The 22,963-nt window shown below is 56.9% G+C and overlaps 1 protein-coding gene across 1 annotated transcript in view; it reads left to right on the forward strand.

The window, feature by feature from the left end:
- The window catches only part of CCDC40 (coiled-coil domain 40 molecular ruler complex subunit), a 41,274-nt gene extending 19,320 nt beyond the window's left edge, over window positions 1–21,954 (forward strand). The window contains exons 9-20 of the mRNA XM_075559708.1: window positions 544–666; window positions 5,846–5,967; window positions 7,859–8,102; window positions 8,199–8,381; window positions 10,564–10,809; window positions 11,794–12,007; window positions 14,671–14,840; window positions 15,068–15,159; window positions 16,575–16,695; window positions 19,559–19,747; window positions 20,150–20,308; window positions 21,706–21,954. Of these exons, the coding sequence (XP_075415823.1) occupies window positions 544–666; window positions 5,846–5,967; window positions 7,859–8,102; window positions 8,199–8,381; window positions 10,564–10,809; window positions 11,794–12,007; window positions 14,671–14,840; window positions 15,068–15,159; window positions 16,575–16,695; window positions 19,559–19,747; window positions 20,150–20,308; window positions 21,706–21,954 (2,112 nt within the window). The remainder of the gene's footprint in view (window positions 1–543; window positions 667–5,845; window positions 5,968–7,858; window positions 8,103–8,198; window positions 8,382–10,563; window positions 10,810–11,793; window positions 12,008–14,670; window positions 14,841–15,067; window positions 15,160–16,574; window positions 16,696–19,558; window positions 19,748–20,149; window positions 20,309–21,705) is intronic.
- Window positions 21,955–22,963: the final 1,009 nt, after the last annotated feature.

Consider the following 22,963-nt stretch of genomic DNA (forward strand, 5'->3'; position numbering starts at 1 on the left):
GAAAGAGACGGTCTTGGGAACACACGGGGCAGTTCTCTAGGGTCCCAGAGGGTCACTGTGAGTTGGCATCGCCTCAGTTGCATAGAGTGAACCCCAAGAAAATGACACCAATCTGTTATGGAGTTGGATTTTCTTATAGGTCTGCCCCCTTCCAAGCCCCTCATTGTCTCCCCCCCACTGCCCACCATCACTGTAAGCGATCTCTCTTTCTCCCTGCCAGCTTTTGGAAGCCTCCTCCTGCACTCCTACCCCCACGGTGTGTCTGTCTCAGCACCCTGGGCTTACAGATGGACTCCCCACGTGGTCTGCCCCCTTTGCCCCTCAGGGATTGGGGTTAAGACCCACCCTATTCTTGCATGACCTCAGCAACGTAAAGAAGAGCCAGGCGACATTCGCCGCAGGGGGGTTAAGGGTTGACGGGCACAAGGCAGACCAGGACAGTGCTGTTGGTCAGCCCCCCCACCAAAAGGCTATTGTAGGACAGCCACTCGCCTGGCCATGTCCCCACCGGTCTTCCATCCCTCCTTCCCTCCCACTCCCCAGGACCTGCATGTGGACCAGCTGACCACGCAAGCCAACCAGCTGGAAGAGGACATCGCCCTCACTGAGGCCAAGTACCTCGCACAGGCTGAGGACACACGGGTCTTACGGAAAGCCGTGAGTGAGGTAGGAATGGCCACGCGCCCACTGTACTGGGGACAGGGCCTGGTGGGTGGCGGGTGGGCCCCAGGCCAACACCAAGTGAATGACAGCTTGTGTGAGGTTGGATTGTCTACAGAAAAACAAACAGTGGCACTCATCCACATCTAAGAAGGAGCTGTCTATCCAGAAGTAACCTTGTATCAAGAGGGTGTCCCCGCCCCATCCAACCTAGCCCGTGGGCTGTGGGCCAGCAATGCAGAAAGGTGAAGCGGGAAGCAGGGAGGGCACAGACTGGTGGGTGCAGAGTCACGTGGATCCAAGGTCGATGGGAGCTTAGCTGGGGCGCTGACAGCTCCCTGGGTCAGTGGCTCACATGGGGCCAGTCCTGGAGGCGGACACAGAATCCAATTGAGGAGGAAGGAGAAGGGCCAGAGAGATGGGAAAAGGGTGGCCAGGCCCCCAAGCCCTCATCTTATATCTAGGCCACACCCCCAGGAAATGTCACCAGGCTGTGACCTGACTGTTGGATTGGATGCCACCTACACTTTCATACCAGTTGACGTCAAATTTGACTGCCACGCGCAGCCCCAGCCAGCACCGGGAGGGCTCGTTCCCTGGCACACCCCCACAGCAGCTCAAAGCCCGGCCACCCCCCGTGGGCACAGCAGACAGGCCTGGCAACACAGTTAGAGGTTCAACTGCTAGTTCCAAGGTTGAGGGTTTGAGCCCACCAGAGGGACTTTAGGAGGCAGGCCAGGAGCTGAAAGGCCCTAAAGGACCCCAAGAGATCAAGCCATTGCCACGGAATCGGTGCCGGCACACCATGGCCCTCTGTAGCTTTTCTGAGACCGTTCATCCCCCCCCCCCCATCCCAACAGTTTTGTTAGCACACAATTTACATATCATGCAATTGAATAGTTCAGTTGTTCAATCATGTCTGGGGGAATTGTATTGTCAGCAATACATCTATCTTAGAGCATTCCCCCCCACACCCCCCTCTCCAACCCTTGGGTAAATCACCTTTAAAATGAGTTGGGCAATCACGATCAGTTCTAGTGCTCCCTCCCCTTCCCCCTCCATTATTCACTCCTGAATCCCCCTTCTCCTCGCTGTCACCACCCCCTCCCCTGCACACCCTGTGACACCTGTGTCCATCATTACCATTGTATGTCTGCTCCTCCTGCGCCCCACAGCTGGGAAACCCACAGAAAGCAGTGAAGAGCAAATCGCCCTAAGGTGGTAAGAACAAGATCACGTTAGTGTAAAGACAAAAATGCACATGATGCATGAGAAGCCCCCATCAGCGCTCGAGAAGCCATCTAAGACTGTACGTCTTGATGGAAGCTGACTGCCGCCTCTTTCTCCCAGGGGGTGGGCTGCCCAGTGGGTTTAAACACCAACTGCATGACTCGCAATCCATTGCTCCTCCCACAGTGCCACCAGGTCTGCCCTCAACCTGTGAGCAAAGAGTGCTGCTGTGGCTGTGAACCCCAGGGGCCAACCCACCAGCTGCTCCGAGGGAGAGTAGGCAGTCTGTCCCCACAAAGAGCCATGGTCTCAGAAACGCTATGCAAGGTCACTGTGAGCCAGAGTCTCCTTGATGACTGTGTGTGTGTGTTTATTTTTAATGTGTATGTGCATATGGTGGCATAGTGTCTGCCGGTGGGGCTGCTGACCTCAAAGTCAGCAGTTCAAAGCCACCAGTCACTCATCAGAAGACAGATGAGGTTTTCCACTCCCTTAAAGAGTTACAGTCTTGGAAGCCCACTGGGCCAGTTCTCCTCTCTCCTCCGGGGTTGATGGCAGTGAGTGTTTGTTTTATGCATATGTGTTTGTTTTATGCATCTATTTTCACATGTGCATGTCTTACAAAGCTCTGAAAGTTAAAGGAATGTATTTCCAAGGTCAGGATGGATGGCTCACTGGAAACCTTGAGAGAGACCAGAAACAAAGGTTTATAGAAAAATCGAGTAGGTTATAAATTGGTGGAAAGCCAGTGGTGTTGGGACATTTGGTTAATCATTTAGAAAAACAAAACCCTTTCAATTAAAATCTTTTCCTCATTCCAGATAGTAAACTAAATTCCAGATGGAATCAAGTCTCTAAATGGAAGGAAATGTACCAGGAGATAATAAAGGGCAAACTTGTTCTAACCCTGGGCTGGCTAGGCATTAGCACAGAGAGCAGAGAGTTTACAAGGAGGGTTGAGGTGGGCACAATTGCCCAAGATCACCACCAACAAAACAAAAAGAGCAGAGACACTCTGGGGAGAGGGGAGCTTGGGCCCACCGGTGGATGGGAAGAGGTTTTGAAAAACTGCCCTGTGCACTTCCATACCACCAGGGGGTGGTGTGCTAGTCTGGGTTGACTAGAGAAACAAATTCATAGACACTCATATGGGTAAGAAAGAGTTTTCTCAAATGTGGTGAAGAAAACTGATAGTGCCCGGCTATCAAAAGATATAGCGTCTGGGGTCTTAAAGGCTTAAAGATAAACAAGCGGCCATCTAGCTGAGAAGCAACAAAGCCCACATGGAAGAAGCACACAGCCTGTGTGATCATAAGGTGTCTAAGGGATCAGGTATCAGGCATCAAAGAACAAAAAAATCATCTCATTGTGAATGAGGGGGAGTACAGAGTGGGGACCCAAAGCCCATCTGTAGCCAACTGGACTCCCCCTTACAGAAGGGTCATGGGGAGGAGACGAGCCAGTCAGGGTGCAGTGTAGCAACAATGAAACATACAACTTTCCTCTAGTTCTTTAATGCTTTCTCCTCCCCACTACCACGATCCCAATTCTACCTTACAAATTTGGCTAGACCAGAGGATATACACTGGTACAGATAGGAATTGGAAACACAGGGAATCCAGGATAGATGAACCCCTCAGGACCAGTGGTGAGAGTGGCGATACCGGGAGGGTGGAGGGAAAATGGAGTAGAAAGGGGGAACCAATTACAAGCATCTACATATAACCACCTCCCTGGGGGGACAGACAACAAAAAGGTGGGTGAAGGGAGATGCTGGATAGTGTAAGACATGACAGAATAATAATAATTTATAAATTATCAAGGGTTTATGATTTGGGGGCAGGGAGGAAGGGGGAAAATGAGGAGCTGATACCAAGGGCTCAAATTTACAAAAGTACTTGACACAATGGATGAATGCATGGATTATGATAAGCATTGTATGAGCCCCAATATAATTATTTTAAAAAGAGAGAAAGCAAGAGCAATTGAATATTAAGAGAACATCCCAGCCCAGTGCAGATCAAGTCTATAAGTCCAATATTAGCCCATATGTCCAATACCAATCTATACAGTCCTCTTCAGACTCACGAAACACATGCAATGATGCCGAATACAGGAAGATTACAGGCCAGTCCGTGGGAAGTCTTGTGGATCCAGTGGTGTTTTAAGCATCTCAGCGCTGGCGTGGGTCTCCACGTGGTTCCTCTAGCTCCCAGGGTTCTGGCTGAATCAGAGTAGCTTCATGTGGCTTCTCGTCAGAAATGTAGCAGAGAGAGTGTCTCCCACCTCCAAGGAGGAAATATGGAGTTCCCAGAATCCTCAGAAGGCCATGCCCACACAGAGGCCTCATTGGCTACATCCCGATTGACAGGCTAGACTCCACCCCTTCGCTCTGAATCCTCAGACTGACACCAGATCATGGACCGACCACAGGGGGTACACGGGTGGTACACGCTGACACGCAGTTTCCTAGTGTGACGTCATCCTGTGCCTCCCGCCCCGTGCCAGGGCATCTCCCACGATGTCCATGCCTGCCTTTCGTTGTTCATTTTGGCACCCAGAGAGGGCAGGTGTCGGAGCAAGGGCAGGCAGCACCTTTCTCCCCCACAGCACCCTAAGGCCGCACCGTGACAGCTTCTCTGTGTCTTGGACACTGGGGTCAGCTTCATTTCCGCCCTTCTGCTGCTAAGGAACCAAGTCTTGGGGCGGGGGGCCTCTAGAGGAGCAGCCAGTGAGACGGGTATGCAGAGAGAAACCACAGGGCGTTACACGGGTCATGCAAAACTTCCGTGATCTTTCAGTTCCATTTGTCCCCACAAACTGCTGGTAGCCCCTCAGATATGAGGGGCACTAGGGCGCAGCAGCTAAGCACTAGCACAGCAGTTCTCACCATTCTTTATGCTGCGACCCTTTTATACAGTTCCTCATGGGGTGGTGGCCCCCAACCATGACATCATTTTCATGGCTACCTCATCACTGTCCTTTTGCTACTGTTATGAATCCGTCAACCCCCGTGAAAAGGTCGTTTGACCCCCAAAGGGGCTGCGACCCACAGGTGGAGAACTGCTGCTCTAGACTGTGACCCACAAGGTCAGAAGTTCCAGTCCCACATCCACTCAGCGGGAGAAAGAGGCAGCAGTCTGCCTCGGCGGAGGTGGAGACCCTGTGAGGAGCGCTGCTCTGTCCTCCAGGGTCTCTGTGAGTCAGGACCGCCTCCCTGGCAATGCGTGTGTGTGTGTGTGTGTGCGTGTGCATAGCAGGAGCCCTGGTGTGTGTGTGTGTGTGTGTGTGTGTGTGTGTGTATCAGGAGCCCTGGTGTGTGTGTAGCAGGATCCCTGGTGTGTGTGTGTGTGTGTGTGTGTGTGTGTGTGTCAGGAGCCCTGGTGGTCTTGGGGTCGCACACTGGGCTGCTAACTGCAAGGTCAGCAGTTCAAAGCCACCAGCAGTTCCTCAGGAGAAAGACGGGCTTTCTATTCCTGTCAACTGTGGCAGTCTCAGAAACCCACAGGGAGGGCATTGTGAGCCAGCATTCACTCAGTGACAGTGAGTTTAGTTTTTCAGTATAAATGCATATGTAAATATACACAGAGAGAGAATGCCTGATTTACTTCAGGGGCCTGGAACACTACATGTGGGGGCCCCAAGTCCAGAATTCTCAGACCCAGCAGCAGGCCAGAGTTTGACCCATGGGCCCAGGGCCAGAAGAGCACAGAGCGCAGGGAGAGCTCTGTGGGAGCAGCCGGGTCTGGTCTGGAGGCAGACAGCTCTCAGGGGCAGCCTCCCTCCATGGGCGGAGGAAAATGATTACACTGCATTCCAGCAGAAGCAGCCACCTGGAGCTCATGCAGACCCCTGGGAGCCAGGGTGTGGTCACGCTGACTCACAAAATGAACCGCTGATTAAATGGGGGTGGGGGAGGTAAGAGCAAGCAGCTGGGCGCCCTCTCCCCACCCAGGCCTGCACTGAGATCGAGGCCATCAGCATGGAGAAGAAGCACGTCCTGCAGCAGTGGGCCACCAGCCTGTTGGGGATGAAGCACCGAGACGCGGCTCACAAGACCATCCTGGATGCCCTGAGGTGCGGGGAGCTGGGGGGCGGGCACAGAGGCACACCTGGAGCCCCCCCACCTGTCTTCGGACCCTGCTGTGCTCCAGCTCCCAGAGGGCTTTCTGGGTGGAGAGGGAGTCAGAGGCAATAATTAGACCTTGAAGTTAGGCTTCAGCCCCTATTGCAGACATCGTGCCTTAGACGCTGCCCTGCTGCAGACCAACCAAGACTCCATCCTAGGACCCTCCAGGATGGGGTGGTCAGGATGTCAGAGGCTCCCCTTGGCGGGTGTCTTTGGGCCTGAGTTCCCATCCAGTCATCCCTGTTCTGTGGTGCTCCAGCCACCCTGGGCCGGGGTGGAACTGCAAGCCGATGGGCTTTCAGGGGCTCTTGCTGGCTTCAGGTGTAGATGGCCAGGCTGTCCCCTGAGCCTCTGCTGGGTGAACCCCAACCTCCAATTGGCCAGTCAGCAGCCAGGACCCCAGCAGCCGTCCATAGGATGGGATTCCGTGAAGAGGCACGGTGTTCCGGCATGGCCACCACCACTCGGCTGAGGAGGAAGATGGCATGCTGAGCGGGGGGCACCGGACACCGTGGCCACCCAGGGTAGATCCCACTCAGAAGAAAGGTCTAGAATAGGCTGAGCAAACAGCCTCCCGGGTGTCAGTCGCTGTCAGGGGCCTTCGGGGTGGAGGGTCATTGCTGAAGGGATGCTGAGTGTCTGTCTGGGGGGTCGAGAAGGTTTGGCGGTGGACATGGTGCTGGCCCTTGATGTTGCCACTGCCGCCGCATGGTAGTGTTTGTTGTTAGGGACCATTGACGACACCAGCTCCAGCCCGCAGGGGACAAATTGGAAGGCCACCAGCCCTGCACCTCCCTCACAGGAGGGAGGGGGAGCCCCTTGTTGCAGCCACGGTGCAGTCCAGCTCTGTGAGGGCCTTCCTCTTTCCCGCTGCTCCTGGACTCGCCCAAGCAGGATGGCCCTCTCCAGGGACTGACTGGTGTCTCCTGACAACAAGTCCAAAGTCCATGAGACAAAGTCTTGCCATCCTTGCCTCTAAGGAACATTCTGGCCTGATCCATGTGGCTTCTCTTCAGGGATGTCTTGCAGGAAGTGAGCTGAAGCAGGGAACTGGCTAAGGCAGCTGCACCCTGGTCCGACCATCAGAGAGCAAGAGACTGAGAACTAAAAAGGGGAGACTCACTGAGCCATTTACCCCTCTGCCCTTCAATTAACCCCACATGTGTTTCTTGGCCAGGTTGGCACAATAAACCTTAACTATCTCAGACCCACTGAAAACAAAAAAAAAACACTCCCTTCCATTCGGCCGATTCCAACTCAGAGGGACCTCATAGAGGGTTTCTGAGATGGGCACTCGTTGTGGGAGCCACGGCCCCCTCTTTCTCCCTTGGAGCAGCCAGCGTATCATCCCCTAAGCCACCAGGACTCCCTGCACTTGACCTGACTTCTAGCTTCTTCCATCGGCAGTGTATTGAGGGGCGGGAGCAGCATTGAAGTGAGACTGGCCAGACGCCCTGCGCAGCTGCCCCCGCATGCCGTGGGGCTTTGGGGAAAGGACTCCAGGCTCTGAGCTTCCCTGTCCACATCTGTAAATGCTGGGGCGATCACACTTCCTTTCTCGAAGTGACTGTCAGGGTTAGAGAAGCTGGCAGATGCCACGTGCCTGCCACTGCCCCCCTCCCCCTTCACAGCAGTGAGTGCTTGGGACTTGGGCTGTGCACGCCAGACCCTGCTCCAATCTAGCTGAAGATCGCAGCTGGGGGTGGCATCCATGAAACATGCATTCCCTAGTTTATCTCTCTATGGGGCAGGGAGGGAGGGTGTCCCATGGGGTGTGCCCCCCCCCCCCCAAGTCCCCGTGCGTCCCTGCCAGCACATCACCGGTCTTCTCTCTCTCAGCGAGTGCCAACATCAAATCAAGTCCATGGACGGGGAGATGGAAGCATATAAGAAATCCATCATGAAGGAGGAGGAGAGGAATGAGAAGCTGGCCAGTGTGCTGTTCAGGGTAGACACCGAGGCCCACCTCATGCAGAAGCTGACCGCCCAGTGTCTGGCCAAACAGGAGGTCCTGCAGAATGAGTTCAACACCTACAGGCTGGCCATGCAGGAGCTCGAGGACTCTCTGGGCCAGGCCCACCAGGTGCGGCGTTGGCGGAGCTCTCCTCCAAAGGGCGAGCGGGGGGCCTCTTGGCGGGGAGCCTCGGAGGCCACGTCCCTCCCTGCCCTTCCCTTGCAGGAACGCGAGGCTGTGGTGGCCGATCTGAAAGCTGTGAGCCAGGCCATCCAGTATGAGCTGAACTCCAGAAGGAAGGTGGAGGCCTGCATCTTCGAGAAGCTGCAGGAGCACATGACCTCCAACAAGATGACCAAGTATTTCAACCAGCTCATCATCAAGCTGCAGAAGAAGAAGACCAACTTGGTGCGAGGGCGGGCAGGCCGGGTAGTGGTCCTGTGGCTCAAAGGGCAGGCGCGGGGAAAGCCCCGCCCCTCAGCAATAGGGGCCACAGGCCAGTGGCCACAAGCCCCACCCCTTGGCTACAGGGCAAGTAAAGTAGCGCTGAGCGGCCACCCAGAGACCTGCCGGTCTGCTCCCATAAGCGTAGCACGGAGAAAAGCCTCACGGGCAGGCAGTTCTGGGTCCCGGGGTCATTGTGGGTCTTCACAGCAGGCCCTGAGCGGCATCAACTGCTCAGAGCAGGGCTGCCAGTCAGAAGGCTGTGCCCAGCTGAAGCGCGTCAGGATGACAGGCCTGACCAGCTGCCCTAGCCAGGAGTCACTCTCCACCCAAAAGACAGCAGCACAGGAAGGAGGCGGGTGGGGGTCTGTGCCTGTGCCTTTCCTGTTCCCACTGTCCCCCACTCCCACCCCTGTGTGTACTGCAGGGCACAGACAGGCACAAGAAAAGACATGGCACCAAGCCCCCTGCCGACAACCCCCCAGGACAGGGCAACTGCCCTAGTGGGAGGGTCTATGCTCTGGCAGCCTCCCTGCTCCCTCAGAGTGGCTGGCGGGTTCGAACCCCTGACCTTCTGATTAGCAGCCCAGCGCTTAACCCACTATACCACCTAGGCCCTTAAGGGGAGGCGGCCCTGTGCTTCTACTTACTCCCAGCAGAGGGCAGTGAAGGGCCCCTAGGAACTGGTGGGTCCCTTGCTTTCCCACTTGCTGGAAGCCCAACTCTTGGAAAAGGGGACATTTTCCCCTAACTGCTCAACCCCTCCCCCCGGGGGCCAAGGCTGCATGTGGAGAGGTGCCGATGGGGGATGAGTGGGGGTCTAGTCGCCAGAGAGTGTCTGCTGTGCAGACACCCAGGAGGGAAGCTGATTGCCTGGGAGCAGAGCTGAGGTGTGGGGGACACAGGTGTCCGAGGACAGTGGGCATGGGATACTGACAGGGGACCCAGCAGGGAAGGGATGGGTCCCCATCACCTCTGAACTTGGGGACAGGAGCCACCCTACAGAGTGGACAGCCCCTTTGAAAACCCAGGAGTGGACGGCCACCTTGGACCAACCTCTGCAGAGGAGAGGGCCAGGTGGAGTGGGTGACAGGCCACCTTGGATGATGAGAGCTGAGTGGGGTAGGGGGCATGCAGGCTGGCACTTTTGCCAGACCCTGATGCTGGAGGTGTCAGTCCCCAGGTGATGAGGCCACGGAAACATGGGGCATGCTGGGTGTCACCGTGGTGACTGTTGGAGGTTGAGTGAGACTAGCAGTTATTTCAGGAGGAGGAGTTGGGGTGCCCCCCCAGGAAGGGCTGGGGGTCAGCAGGAGCCGGAAGGGGGGCTGAGAGCTGGGGCCACAGTGAACAGAGCTGCTTGGGTGCTGGGACTGAGACACCGAGGTGTGGGAGCTGAGGCCACACCAGGAGCAGCTGTGTCCCCAGGGCTGAGAAAATGGGAAGATTCCTACTCTGTCCCTATGCCCCCAGTCCCCCAAAGTGGGTCTGGCTTCATCGGTGCGCTGGATGTGCAGGCTGGGAGTTTTCACCCACCTTGTAATTACACATTGGGTTGCTAACTGCTAGGTCAGCAGTTCAAAGCCACCAGCCGCTCTTTGGGAGAAAGGTGAGGTTTGCTCCTCCCATAAGGAGCTACGGTCTCGGAATCGCACCAGGGCACTCTGACCCTGTCCTGTAGGGTCCCTTGGAGTGGGCATGAACTCAATGGCAGTGAGTTTGGGTTTTTAATGTGTGTTCCAAGTATTATTTTAATAAGCCCTCCAGCCGTGAATATGCCCGAGGAAACCTGTCTGTTCTGACCTGCAGAGCTGAAAGGGGGCACAGGGGTGGACTGAAGGGACCTCTGGGGTAGCAGGAGCTCTGCTGAGAGCTCTCAGTCAGCCGATGGTCAGCCTGCAGTGGCCGGGAGGGTGGGCCTGCTTGCTGGTGGACGTTCCCGTGAGTTTAATGAGGAAAGCCCAATAGGGTCACCCTCGTCTGCCTGTCGGAAGCACCACTTCAAGCAGGTCCTCCAGGTAACGCCGACTCCCCCCTCTCGAGATGTGTATGTGGAAGTTCTTCCCCGCCCCGGCACTCACCTGCAGACTCCCCCTGGAACAGGACGGGGACGAACGCACCCACGACCTTCCATTGCCTCACGCAGGTGACACACCTGTCCAAAATCGACGGCCAGATCGCCCAGACCACGCTGAACATCACCAACACCGACTGCCGGATGGAGGGCCACCAGAAGGTGCTCGCAGAGCTGGACAAGGAGGTGAAGAGGCTCACCGAGCTCATCGCCAACAGCGAGAGCGAGATCTCCCGGCGCACCATCCTGATCGAGCGGAAGCAGGGCCTCATCAACTTCTTCAACAAGCAGCTGGAGCAGATGGTCTCCGAGCTGGGGGTGAGGGCACCGCCCCGCAGGGGAGGGAGGGGGCTGGTCTTTTCAGGAACTCCCAGCTCTGAGGAGTTAATGAGGATACAGCAGGGTGGGGGGGACACTGCTGGGTGTGGCCAAGGAGCAAGCACCAAAGGTTGGCTATGCGACCCACCCAGAGGAAGCTCAGGAAAGGACTGGCCACTCCTTCCGAACAGACAAGCCATCGGGCTGCTCACTGAAGCCCCGCAGCCGCTGCACGGGAGAAGGGTCAGTCTGTCTGCTCCCGAAAAGATCCTCAGCCTCTGAAACCCCAGGGAGCCCCTTCGTGTAGGGGCCACGAGCTGGAATTCAATCCAAAGCAGCATGTGTTGGTTTCTCTTATTTCATTATCCCATAGGGGGTGGGGTGTGCAACCGACCAAATGGGGGGCCTTGGAGAGGAGGAGGCTGTGTTTGGGCAGGAGGTGGGGGTCCTTCAAAGAGCAGAATGGAATGTTCTCACAGTTCTGGGGGCTGGAGGTTGGGATGCAGGGCCTCAGCAGGGCTGTGCTTTCTGTCCACCTGTGCTATCTGTCTGTCAGTGCTGGGGAGAGAGCCTTCCTGCGCCCCTCCAGCTTCTCATACCCCGGCGCTGGTGCCTTGCCCTTCTCTGCTATCTGTCTCCCCACTGTCCCTGTGAGTCTGTCTCTCTCTGAGCTCCCTTCTATAAAACACCCTTCCCCGCTGTGACTGTGAGTCTCTCTGTCTCTCTAAGCACCCCTTCTCTAAAACACCTTCCCTGCCATCACTGTGAGTCTCTCTTTGGGCCCCCTTCTGTGAAACACCCCTGCTGTGTGAGGGCTGTCAGGTTGGCACCTACTCGCAGCTGCCTGCCCTCCAGCCATCCGCACCCGCTCTTTGTGTCTCAGCCCCGCGTTAGAGCCACGGAGTCAGTCCATCCTGTGGAGAGTCGTCCACTTTTCCATCACTGACTCCCCCACCCTCACCCTCCCCCGAACCCCACTTGCAGGGGGAAGAGTTGGGGCCCCTGGAGCTGGAGATCAAGAGGCTGACGCGGCTGTCGGAGGAGCACACAGCCAGCGTGACCCAGGCGCAGGTGAGCTGGCTGCGTCTGCAGCAGGACATGGTCCAGGCCACGCAGCAGCGGGAGGAACAGCTGGCCGACCTGGACTTGTTCAAGAAGGAGATCCACATCCTGGAGCAGAAGAAGCTGCGGATCGAGAGTGAGTACTGGGCACGCCGTGCTCCGGAGAGGTGCCACGGCCCCTCGACGATGTGGCACGTGTCACCGTGTTGTCCTTCAGAAGGTCCCCTGCCCCTGCTCTCTGTGACCGACTCGAAAGGATGGAGGAGAAGCGGTGGCAGAGAAGTTGTGCCACCTTCCCCGGGTTTTCCATCACTAGCACAAACTGCCCCCCTTCCCGCCCCCGCCTCACACCAACCGCTTCCCATCGATCCTTTCGAGTTGGCTGCAGAGAGCAGGGGCAGGGGACTTTGTGTGCTAAGAGCCCCTAAGATATTTATGACATCATTCGGGTCAAGCATTGTATTGTTGTTGTTAGGGGCTGAGTTGGCCCCAACCCTAGCGACCCCATCTGTGTACAGCAGAACAAAAGGCCGCACCAGCCTCACAGTTGTGAGGTCTGAGCTCAGGTATGCAGCCACAGGGTCTGTCCATCCATCCAGGCCTCCCCTGCCTTCCTGCCCCTCCACTTGACCAAGCATGATGTCCTTCTCCAGGGACGGGTCTCTCCTGACCACATGCCCAAGGTCTGTCAGAGCAGGTCTTGCCATCCCTGCCTCAAAGGAGCCGCCTGGCTGCACTTCTCACAGTTCAGACCAGTGAGTCCTTTCAGTGTTCTTGTCCAGCACCACAGTTCAAGCGCATTTATTCTTCGGTGGGCTTCCTTATTCAGCGCCCCACCTTCACATGCGTAGGACGCGTGGCGAATGCCATGGCTCAGGCCAGACACACTCTCGTCCTCAAGGGGGCGTCCTTGCTCTTCGGTACGCCAAAGAGGTCTTCTGCAGCAGATTGACCTCATGCACTGTGTCTTTTGATCTCTCAGCTGCTGCTTCCACGAGCACTGATTGTAGCTCACCCCCAATGCGGTGGCTGCTAACTACAAGGTACGCAGTTCAAAACCACCAGCTGCTCCTCAGGAGAAAGCTGAGGCTTTCTGTTCCTGTAAAGGGTTAAAGTCTGTGCAGGAGCAAGACGGGGCTTTCTACTCCTGTGAACAGCTACAGTCTTGGACACCCACAGGGGTCACTATGAGTCAACATTGAGTCCATGGGTGTTGGACCAGGTTCACTAGAGAACAAGTGCAGTGACACTCATATAGGTGTAAGAAAGAGCTTTCTCTCAAGAAGTCATTATATCAAGCATACAGCCTAGCCCAGTCCAGATCAAGTCCATAAGTCCAATACTAGTCCATAAGTCTGCTACAAGTCCTTAAGTCCTTCTTCAGACTCACGCAGCCACATGCAGTGATGCAGAATGCAGGGAGGTCACGGGCTGGTGGGTGCAAACTGTTGTGGATCCAGTGGTGGTGGATGCATCTACAGGGCTCTTGGCCGCCAGCAGGGTCAGCCAGCAGGAAGGTGAGGGCAGAGAGAGAGAGAGAGAGAGAGAGAGAGAGAGAGAGAGAGAGAGAGAGAGAGAGAAAGAGAGAGCGAGCTTTCCAGGGCCTGCCTTACAAAAAAGCTATGCCCACAAGGAGGCACCAGCAGGCTCTGACCCGATTGACAGGCTAGACTCCACCCCTACACTTGGGTACACCTTCAAGTTGACATGAAATTATGTAACTACCATAGCCCTCTACATTGTGTCTATCCTCCACAGTCTGTGTCTGTCTTTCCAGCCCAGACACACATGTCTGTGTCTATTTTGCCCTTTGAATCCCTCAGAAGGGATCAGATTTAGGACACACACACCCTCCCACGTAGGCTGACAGGCACTTTCCGGACAGGACCACACCCACAAGCACTGGTTGGCGTGGGTGCTGGACCCACACAACAGGCCCTGGGGCAAAGTCACAGCAGTGCCTCCAACGACACCCTCGCTCACTGTGTACTGTCCCATGGGCCCGCACACCCTGCCTTCCCCTGGCTGTATCAGGTCCCCGGGGTTGGGACAGGGGTCCCTTCCTAGGCCACTATCCCCGTAGGAACTGTCAGGACCTCTTTGGTTCCACCTGGTCCTGTTTGTGGGTCCTTGTAGGCCCTCCTGACCCCCCAGGCTGGGAAAATGCTGCCTGGATCAGGCTCTTCTCAGCCAGACCCACCTCCCTGCTTCCTGGGAGCAGCCAGGCTGTCCCTTCTGTCCTGGACTGACCTCTGGTGCTGTGGGGACAGTCAACAGAGCCTGAGGCCACCTCTCTCAGAGGCTGCAGTGCTTCCCCCACGTTTGCGGGCTGTCCACTGTCCACCAAGGCCTCCAGAGTGCCTGGAAATGGACCAGTCTTCCTAACCCAGGTTTCAGGAGATGGTCCCCTCCCCTCTCCTTCTGGCCTGGCAGTGGTGTAATTTGGGGGAAGGCAGGGGCCTCAGGAGTGAAGGGACATAAGTCATGACCTGCTGTGAACCAAAAGGTTGGAGGTTCAAGTCCTCCTGAAGGCCCCTAGCAAAATCCCTCCGCTGGCAATCTCCTGGAAAAATCCCTCCGCTGGAAGTGATCTCTGGCGGTGTAGTTTGTTCGTTTGGGTTCCTGGGCACCGGAAGGAGAACAAGTCAGTAGGTTGCCCGGGGAGAGAATCCTGGCTGGCCTTGCAAAAGGTTGCCCTGCTGTGGTAGCCAGTCTCCCCGAGCCCCTGCCAGCACCCTGAGCCCCAGCCAAAGCCCGAGCTTGGCCAGTCAGCACCCCACGCCCCTGCCCTCCGTGCAGACAAGATCTCGCAGGAGAAGAAGGAGCAGAAGGAGGTGGAGCGCCACATGAAGGAGCTGGACAAGGACCTGAAGCAGCTCAACGTGCTGATGAGCAAGAGCCGGGGCAGCTCACAGGAGCTGCAGCAGGTCACCATGGTGACCGAGACCGAGTTCCTGCGCTCCCTCAAGGTCTATAGGCCTGGCCGCCCCAGGGGAGGGAGACTCAGGCCAAGACCCAAGTGCTGCCTGGGCGGGGGAGGAGGGGAGGCGTGGGGTAGCGAGGGCATGACTTTGACCCTGGGGCAGAGCTCCCCAGGGTGTCCTGAAGCCCTGGGTCCAGACATGGCCACCAGGGGCTCTCCCTCACAGAGTCTGCCCCCTCCCCCCTCCCCGCTGACTGCACCCTGCCCACCCAGGCCTCGGAGCGGGAGAGCATGGAGCTACAGGAGAAGCTGACGCAGCTCAACGAGGAGAAGAGCGCCTTGCTCACCAGCCTGGTGGAGGCCGAGTAAGTGGTTCAGGCTCCGCTCGCGGACTCAGCGCCCCTGCGGGGACAGGCTGCGGGAGGAGCCCCCCTATGCACTGCTCCGCACCACCCTCCTGGCGGCCCCGCACCTAACTGCTTGTTGTCGGTGAGAAATGAGGGGCTTCCTTTAAGACCAATGTTTCTGAAAATACGATTTTCAGTGTTTGCTAAGAAAGCACCGGCCACCCTCCCCGCCTGTGTCCTAAACAATGGTCACTTGTGCTGGCACGCGTTTCATGCGGGCCCTCACCCACTCCTAGAAAGCCTTTGTTTTCTTTTCCACAAGTGGGGTGGGTTTGTAGGGGCGGCCTCCTCCCCACCCCGACCCGGAGCAGAGCATTGCTGTGAAACCTTGCTTCAAGAGAACATTCTGAGGGTCCCCGGGGCCCCCAAATAACCCCTGGAGCCAAACACATGACACGTGAACCCTAATAGGCCACCACCAGGCTGCTGCTGTTTGTGAGGAGCCAGGGCTGTGCACCAGACTCTGGTCGCCACTTTGGCTTCTAGCCCTTGGGACAGAGTGGATACAGGTTGGGCTGCTCACCACAAGGTCAGCAGTTCAAACCCACCAGCCACCCCGTCAGAGAAAGGGTAATCTTTCTACTTCTGCTAGGATTGGCAGTCTGGGAAACCCACAGGGGTAGGTCTACGCTATACCACAGCGGTTATCAACCTGTGGGTCACGACCCCCTTGGGGGGATCAAATGACCCTTTCACAGGGGTCGCCCGATTCATAACAGTAGCAAAATGACAGTGATGGAGCAGCAATGGCAATAAATGTTATGGTTGGGGTCAGTTACCACCTCATTGAGGAACTGTATGAAAGGGGGGATGCATGAGGCAGGTTGGGGACCCCTGCTCTAGATGGTCGCTATGAGTCAAGACAGACTCAGGGGCAGTGAGGCAGTGAGGTGGTGTAGTGGTTGACACGCCGGGCTGCTTGAACAGCAAGGTCAGCAGTTGGAACCCACCAGCCCCTCCTAGGGAGAAAGAGGAGGCTGTCTGAGCCAGGACAGAATTCTCACAGCCACGGCGCCGATTCTGACTGGCTGGAGGGCCCCTTCGCCTCGGAATGAGGGCATTTCCAAGCAGCTCGGCTGCCAGCCCTCGCTGGGTAGCTGGGTGGCTAAGTGTTGGGAGTCCGAGTAAGCACAAGTAAGTCCGTGCTTACCTTACCCTTTAGGTAACCCGACAGTGGCACCCGTAGGGGCACGGCCATGCCATTCACAGATGGGAGCTGGGGGGCGCTGGGTAGATGACCCATACCTCTTAGGGCCCTGGCGCCGCCCGCCCCCACCGTCCAAGGGTGGGGGTGGCCCTGACCCCGCTGCGAGCCCCGGGCGGAGGACTCGCCTCAGTTTCCCCAGCCCTCACAGCCACTCCTACCCCCACAGGCACCAGATCATGCTGTGGGAGAAAAAAATCCAGCTGGCCAAAGAGATGCGTGCCTCAGTGGACTCGGAGACCGGCCAGGCAGAGATCCGAGCCATGAAGGCGGAGATCCACCGGATGCAGGTGAGGGGCGTGGGGCTAGAGGGAGGGGGCGGAGCCTAGGGGTCCTGGCCTGTGGGAACCCGGTGCCATGCCAGAGAAGGGACCTAGCCGGAGGTGAAGGGGTGCCTGGTGGGCGGGGTGTGGGCCTGTGGGTGGGAGGCGCGGAGGAGAGGAGCCTGGTGGAAGAGATGGGACCCAGTAGGAGGTGAAGGAGGAGCCTAGTGGGCGGGGCGTTAGCATGTGGGCGGGGCTGCAGGCTTTGGCCTGCAGGAGTGGGAATGATTCCCAGAGCACTCACCGTGCGACCCCAGAGGGTCCAAGCTCAGTGTGCAGCTTGTGGTCACGCTGACCCACCCCTAGCCGGGGTCTGTGCCTCCCACACCCTCAGTCCCCTGAATCTATCGTAGAGCCCCCTGCACGCTGTGCCAACTCCCCGCTGGCAAACAGCTCTTGGTCTCAGCAACAGGGGCTCTTCACCCTTCTCCCACCCAACCCACTGCCACGTGGGGTGGGGGGGCAGGCGGGGGCCTGGCTCAGGACTGAGCAGAACTGCTCCGAGGGCTCTAAGGGCTGGGAATCTTTAGAGAGCAGCCAGCCTCACCTTTCTCTCCAGCATCCGTTAGTGGGTTGTAACTGCCCTGCAGCCTGGCCCTTACTTAACCCGCCAGGCCCCACAGCCCACGAGGAGCGCCATCCCTGCTGACCTGCCCTTCCTTCGCCAGCAGCTCAGCTCTTTCCCATCACACCCCTGGGGCTCCCTCCCAGCTGCAGGCTGCCCTCAGGCCTGGTTATCAACAAGCTCTGTCTCTGTGGATTCGAAGAAGAGCCATTTGGAGAGAGACAGGCTGCAGAGACAATCCCCCAGGCACCGTGGTGTTGGTGGAACCAAGACCCGCTGATCCGATCTGTGAGGCAGAGAGGAACGTTCAGAAATCAGGGCCTCAAGGATGGCCAAGTGGCTTTCACAAGGGGCCATTCACTGGAGAAAGACGGGCTCTCTACTCTGGAAAAGAGTCCGTCTTGAAAACCCACAGGGGCAGCTCTACCCTATCCTGTAGGGTCGCTGTGAGTCAGCATCAACTCCATGGCCGTGAACTTAGTTTTTTCAACAAGCACAGTTTAAACGATTAGACATCCTCATACAGAAAGAAAAAAGAACCTTTATCCACAACTCCTATCCACCCACAAAAATGGACTCCTTTACCTAAAAGTAAGAAATTTCTAGAAGAAAAAAGAAGAGAAAAATCTCTGTAACCTTGGGCTAGGCAAAGGTCTCTCTCTCTCACACGCACGCATGCGCGCGCGCACACACACACACACACACACACACACACACACACACACTGTTAAAAAGAACACTGAACAACAGGACTTCACCGACAGGCCGAGTCCCACGATGCCGTGGGGATCACCTCTCCCTAGTCTTTTGGTTCCTCCATTTGTTCATCTTTTCCATAACCTGGTGGCTCTTCTGACCACCTGGCCAAGGTCTTTGCCAATGACAACATGTTGGGGTTATTGCCACTTGGCACCTGGGGGGGCAGGACTCCCTCCACTACTCTCTGCTTCTTCTTGTGGACTGGCCGTGGGAATTCTTGCCAGACCCGCCAGCTGCCGCTCTAGGGGAAGATGAGGCTGTCGCCTCCTGTCCGCATTCACAGTCTTGGGAACCCTAAGGAGCAGGTCTACTTTGCCCTAGGGGGGTCCCTATTAGTCGCCACCAAGCTTGATGGCAGCGAGGTCGCTTTTCTTAGGGTTATTTCAATGGTTTTATTGCCATATAATTCACATAGCATACAATTCAATAGTTTAAACAGTTGCGCAATCACCACCACAATCAAGTCTAGAACCTTTCCTTCCTTCTTGTGCTTATTATTTTTAGCTCCGCATTTCCCCCCTACCTCCCAAGCCAGACCCTTGAAGAGACTATTAATCCAGTGAGTGCCTCTATAGATTGGCCTATCTTGGACTTCATATACAGGAAAACATACCCCAAAGCACCGAATCCAAACAATAATAGTCAAATAGAGGAAACGCTCAACCAAAAAGCAAGCAGAATGTATTGAAAACTAGAGCAAAGTTTAAAGTGTGTCAAAGAGAGACCGAATGACGAGGTGTCAAGTTTTACCTAACTACATCTGCAGTGACCCACTTTCCACCGTTGTCTGATAGCAAGGTGATTCTCATCCCTGGTCAGTGGTCAGAGCAGGTTCATGGGAGGCTTAATCCACGTGGGGACTCTGCAAATAGATTTGGGGCGTTCACTGTCATCCACAGCCTTCTGCAAACTGGGTTCTCAGAAATTGAGCTCGAATACAGTTCCCTCCTCCGGGCTTGGGTTGTATTATTTGCAATCCTTGGATCACACAGGCCGGTGTGCTTCCTTCATGTGGACTTAGCTGGCACCTCACTTAGATGACTGCGTGCTTTAAGACAAGCCTGTGAAGACCGCAGGTGCGGTTCTTTGTGAGAGCTGGCCACCATCTGCCTTCTTGACCACCCTTTGCTAGAGTATGGTTACTCTTTTTGTTTATTTGCAGAGCATATCCTTTGTTTTACCTTCAACAATTTATACATATCTTGGTTTAGCTCGCCCATGGCAATTCCCCCTCCACAGACCACCACCTGTCCCACTTCCCTGTGTTTCCCATGTCCATTACTCTTCCATTCCTGACCCTGTGTCCCTGGGTAAATGCTGACCTGTAGATCTTAAGTGACTGATGATCTTGTCTGTGTAAACATTAGGGTCATTGTGCTGCTCGGACAACGGCTGCTATAGCATTCCCCTGGGGTGAACTCCACCCACCCCCACCCCCACTTTGGTTGGTGGTCTACCTGGGGGCACCCAGACCTCCTCCTGCAGCTCCCTGGCCCACACCTGCAGGTCAAGCACGGGCAGCTGCTGAAGCAGCAGGAGAAGATGATCCGAGACATGGAGATGGCGGTGGCCCGCAGGGACACAATCACCAACCGGGCGGAGGGCCAGAGCAAGATGGACAAGAAGACCTTCACCCGCACCGACTTCCACCACAAGGAGCTGGAGCTGAGGCGGAAAATCAGGGACACTCACAAGGTGCAGGCAGGCTGAGTGGAGGAACTTTCCTGAAAAGCATGTCTGCCTCCCCCTGCCACCCTGAGGCCATCCCCAGCCAGCCTCCCTGCCCTGCTCCATGCCGCCCTGCAAATCCTGCTGGGTCTTCCCTGAGAGTATTACACCTCCCCAGGGCCACCCAGCCATTCCCCTGGCTGACAAGTATCCCCTCCAGGTCCTGGTCACCCTGGAGCAGCAGCGGTCGGCACTTGCCTGGCCCTGACTGGGCCATGACATTCCTCGGGGACCCACCTCTCTGGGGGACACAGACTCCTCCCCAGACCCCACCCAGCAGGGTCTGTTCAAGTATTGGTACCAAAGGCCCAGCAGTGATGACAGGCAGGGATACTGTCCTTTCTCCACCCCCACCCCCACCCCCGCCAGGCCACGGAGGAGAGCGAACAGACCATACAGGAGCTGGAAGTAATGCAAAAGACGGGGAGCGACTCCCTGATGGAGAAGCAGGAGCAGCTGTCAGCCGCCCAGGCTGAATCAGACATTCTGGATACAGACCTCGAGCGCCAGGTGGCCCTCAAGCGGCAGGTATGCATGTCCCCCAGGGCCACTGCCCTCTTCCCAGGCGTGGTCACTGAGCTTTCCACAGCCACTCCTCAGCCTCTCACACCAGCCCAGTGCTGGCCAAGGCACCGGGCTTCAGAGAGAGGGAAGAAAGGAGACACTGAGTCAGGTCTGGTCAGTTCTCGGCAGGAAAGCAGCTGGGACAGGGAGCGCTGGCTGGAGCAGAGGCCACCTTCCCTCTGTTGTGGAGAAGCCACAGAGATGGCGCACCACCCAGTGAAGTGACACTGCCACCGTCCTCCCCCTCCACCCCTTGAGCACCAGCTCACCAGCCCCTAAGTCCCCTAGCTTGTCTGTCAGGCTGTCAGTTTCAGAGGGACAAACTGGTGGTGAGAGAGCACGGGGCTCAGGCGGCTTGCTGTGTTTGAAGGAAAGGCTTCAAGGGGATATGTAGGGGGGAGGTTCCAGATGTTCTCAGGGTGATCCCCTGAGCGGGTCACCCTGCCTCCCTGAATCCAAAAAGTCTGGATTCCATGGGCTTTAGAAACTGCTGCACTGGGGAGGCGGGATGGGGGGGAGGAGGCTTTTCACTTATGAGTGGGTACCTGAGAGGCCTCAGAGAGACAGGACAGCTGGATGGAGACCCCTCCTGGCAGAATCTGGATCTCCAGAGAGTGTGGGGAGGGGCAGGGCGGAGTGTAGTGGGAGGGGGATTCCAAGGGACCTGCTGAGACCGTGGGGGGGTGCAGGCTCTTGGGGGCCATGACAATGACCATGGCTGTCCCTCTGAGTGAGAAGGGAGACAGAGCAGGGCCCAAGGCCGAGACATGATGGGTGCCACAGGCTGTGGGGCCCCACGTGGGAAGGAGAAAGGGAGGAGGGCACAGGGTCTTTGGGGAGTCGCCATGGTGATTCGCGGGATGGCAGCTTGCAGCCAGGTGGTGCCTGGCAGACGGCTGGAGGCAGTGTGGGTGGAAGACGGGGTCTTGTGGGAGCTTGAAGAGAGACAGTGGCCCCCTGAGATGAGGCGGTGAGGCCCAGGACCAGTGTGTGTAAGCCGGTGCCTGCGGGTCCTTACTGCATCCCTGGAAAGGAGGGAGGGTTCTCTCTGCTCCTTTTTCTGGTCTGGGTCTGTGTGCAGGAGTCCCTGGGGGACAAAGAGTTAACACACACATTGGCTGCTAACAGAAAGGTTGATGGTCCCAGTCCTCCCAGAGGCAGGAGGAAGAAAGGCCTGGCCATCCACCTCCCAACACGCAGCCTCTCCGACAGTGCTGGTGTGGCCCTGAGTGGAAGAGGATACCGAGGCAGGGGGTGTGGCCTGGGTGCTGGGGTGGGATTCACAGGGAGGACAGTGGGCGCTCTCGGATTGACTAGCCCTGATCCAGCATCAACACCCCACCCCATCCCATCCCACCCAGAACCTCTCGGACATCGTCACCTTGCAGACTCGCCTGAAGCACCTCCAGGCGCTGAAGGAAGGCAAGTACGTGCCCCTGTTCCGCACAGAGCAGTCCCTGCAGGCCGAGAGCCAGCGGCTGGCGAACAGGCTGGCCACCATGAGCAGTGTCCTGGACCACGTGAAGGACGAGTACCCCCAGTTCCAGGAGGCGCTGCACAAGCTCAGGCAGACCATCGCCACCAAGCTGGAGGCCCCCGGGGCCCCCTAAGGAGGCCACCAGCCTCCCCGCCCCGCCCCCCAGCCCGGGTGAGCCTTGTGACCAGACCATCGCTTCATCTTTTTGTGTGGCTGGAAGCCACGGCAGCCTTGGAGAACAGAGCAGGCCAGCACCGTGGGGGGCTCCATTTCTGTTGTTTTGTTTAAAGCCACCTGGCAGTTTTGATCGAGTCAACCCCCCAAGTTTCAGTTGTGTTTCCACGCATCTGCGCCTTCTGCAGGGCCTGGGCTGGAACACCCATGGACCCCCATGGGCCCTCCTGGTGGGTGGGGTGTGCTCTCATCACAGTGGGTGGCCGCTGGCTCAGACTCTAGGGGCGAGGGAACAAAATGGACACACACACGCCCCAGACAGGGGATGATTGGGCATGGCACTGGTGGATTCAAACCCCTGACCTTGCAGTTAGCAGCCCAATGCATAGGGCATCCCACCACCAGGGCAGCGACAAGGTCACAGTCCTTTCCCACAGTCTCCCTGGTACTCAAGACCCTGGTCCCTCTACCCCTCGGGGTGTGAGTTCAGTGTGGGCTCACAAGCTTGCAGGAGAAGGTCAGAGGCCTCAGGGCATATGGGTCATCCTCCTGGGGAAGGTCCAGAGAAGTGGGACCTTGGCGTCCCACTTGTGTGCTCATTTCTTTATCCTCCTTCACCTGCTAAAAGGAGAAACTGTCGTGAAAGAGGTTCAGCCAGGATGCTCCTTAGAGGCAAATATGGCGAGACTTTGTCTCACTTACTTTGGACAGGTTGTCAGGAGAGACTAGTCTTTGGGGAAGGACATCAGACTTGGTCAAGTAGAGGGGCAGCGACAAAGAGGAAGGCCTTGGACGAGATGGATGGACACAGTGGCTGGAACAATGGGCTCAGATATAGGCCAATTATGAGGATGGTGCAGGACCGGGCAGTGTGACATTCTCTTGTGCATAGTCCCTATGGACCAGAGCATACTCAATGGTACCCAGCCACACGATAACTGGCCCCAATTTCTGAGCGTTATATCATA

Source organism: Tenrec ecaudatus, chromosome 10, assembly GCF_050624435.1.
Source record: "Tenrec ecaudatus isolate mTenEca1 chromosome 10, mTenEca1.hap1, whole genome shotgun sequence".
Taxonomy (NCBI): Eukaryota; Metazoa; Chordata; class Mammalia; order Afrosoricida; family Tenrecidae; genus Tenrec; species Tenrec ecaudatus.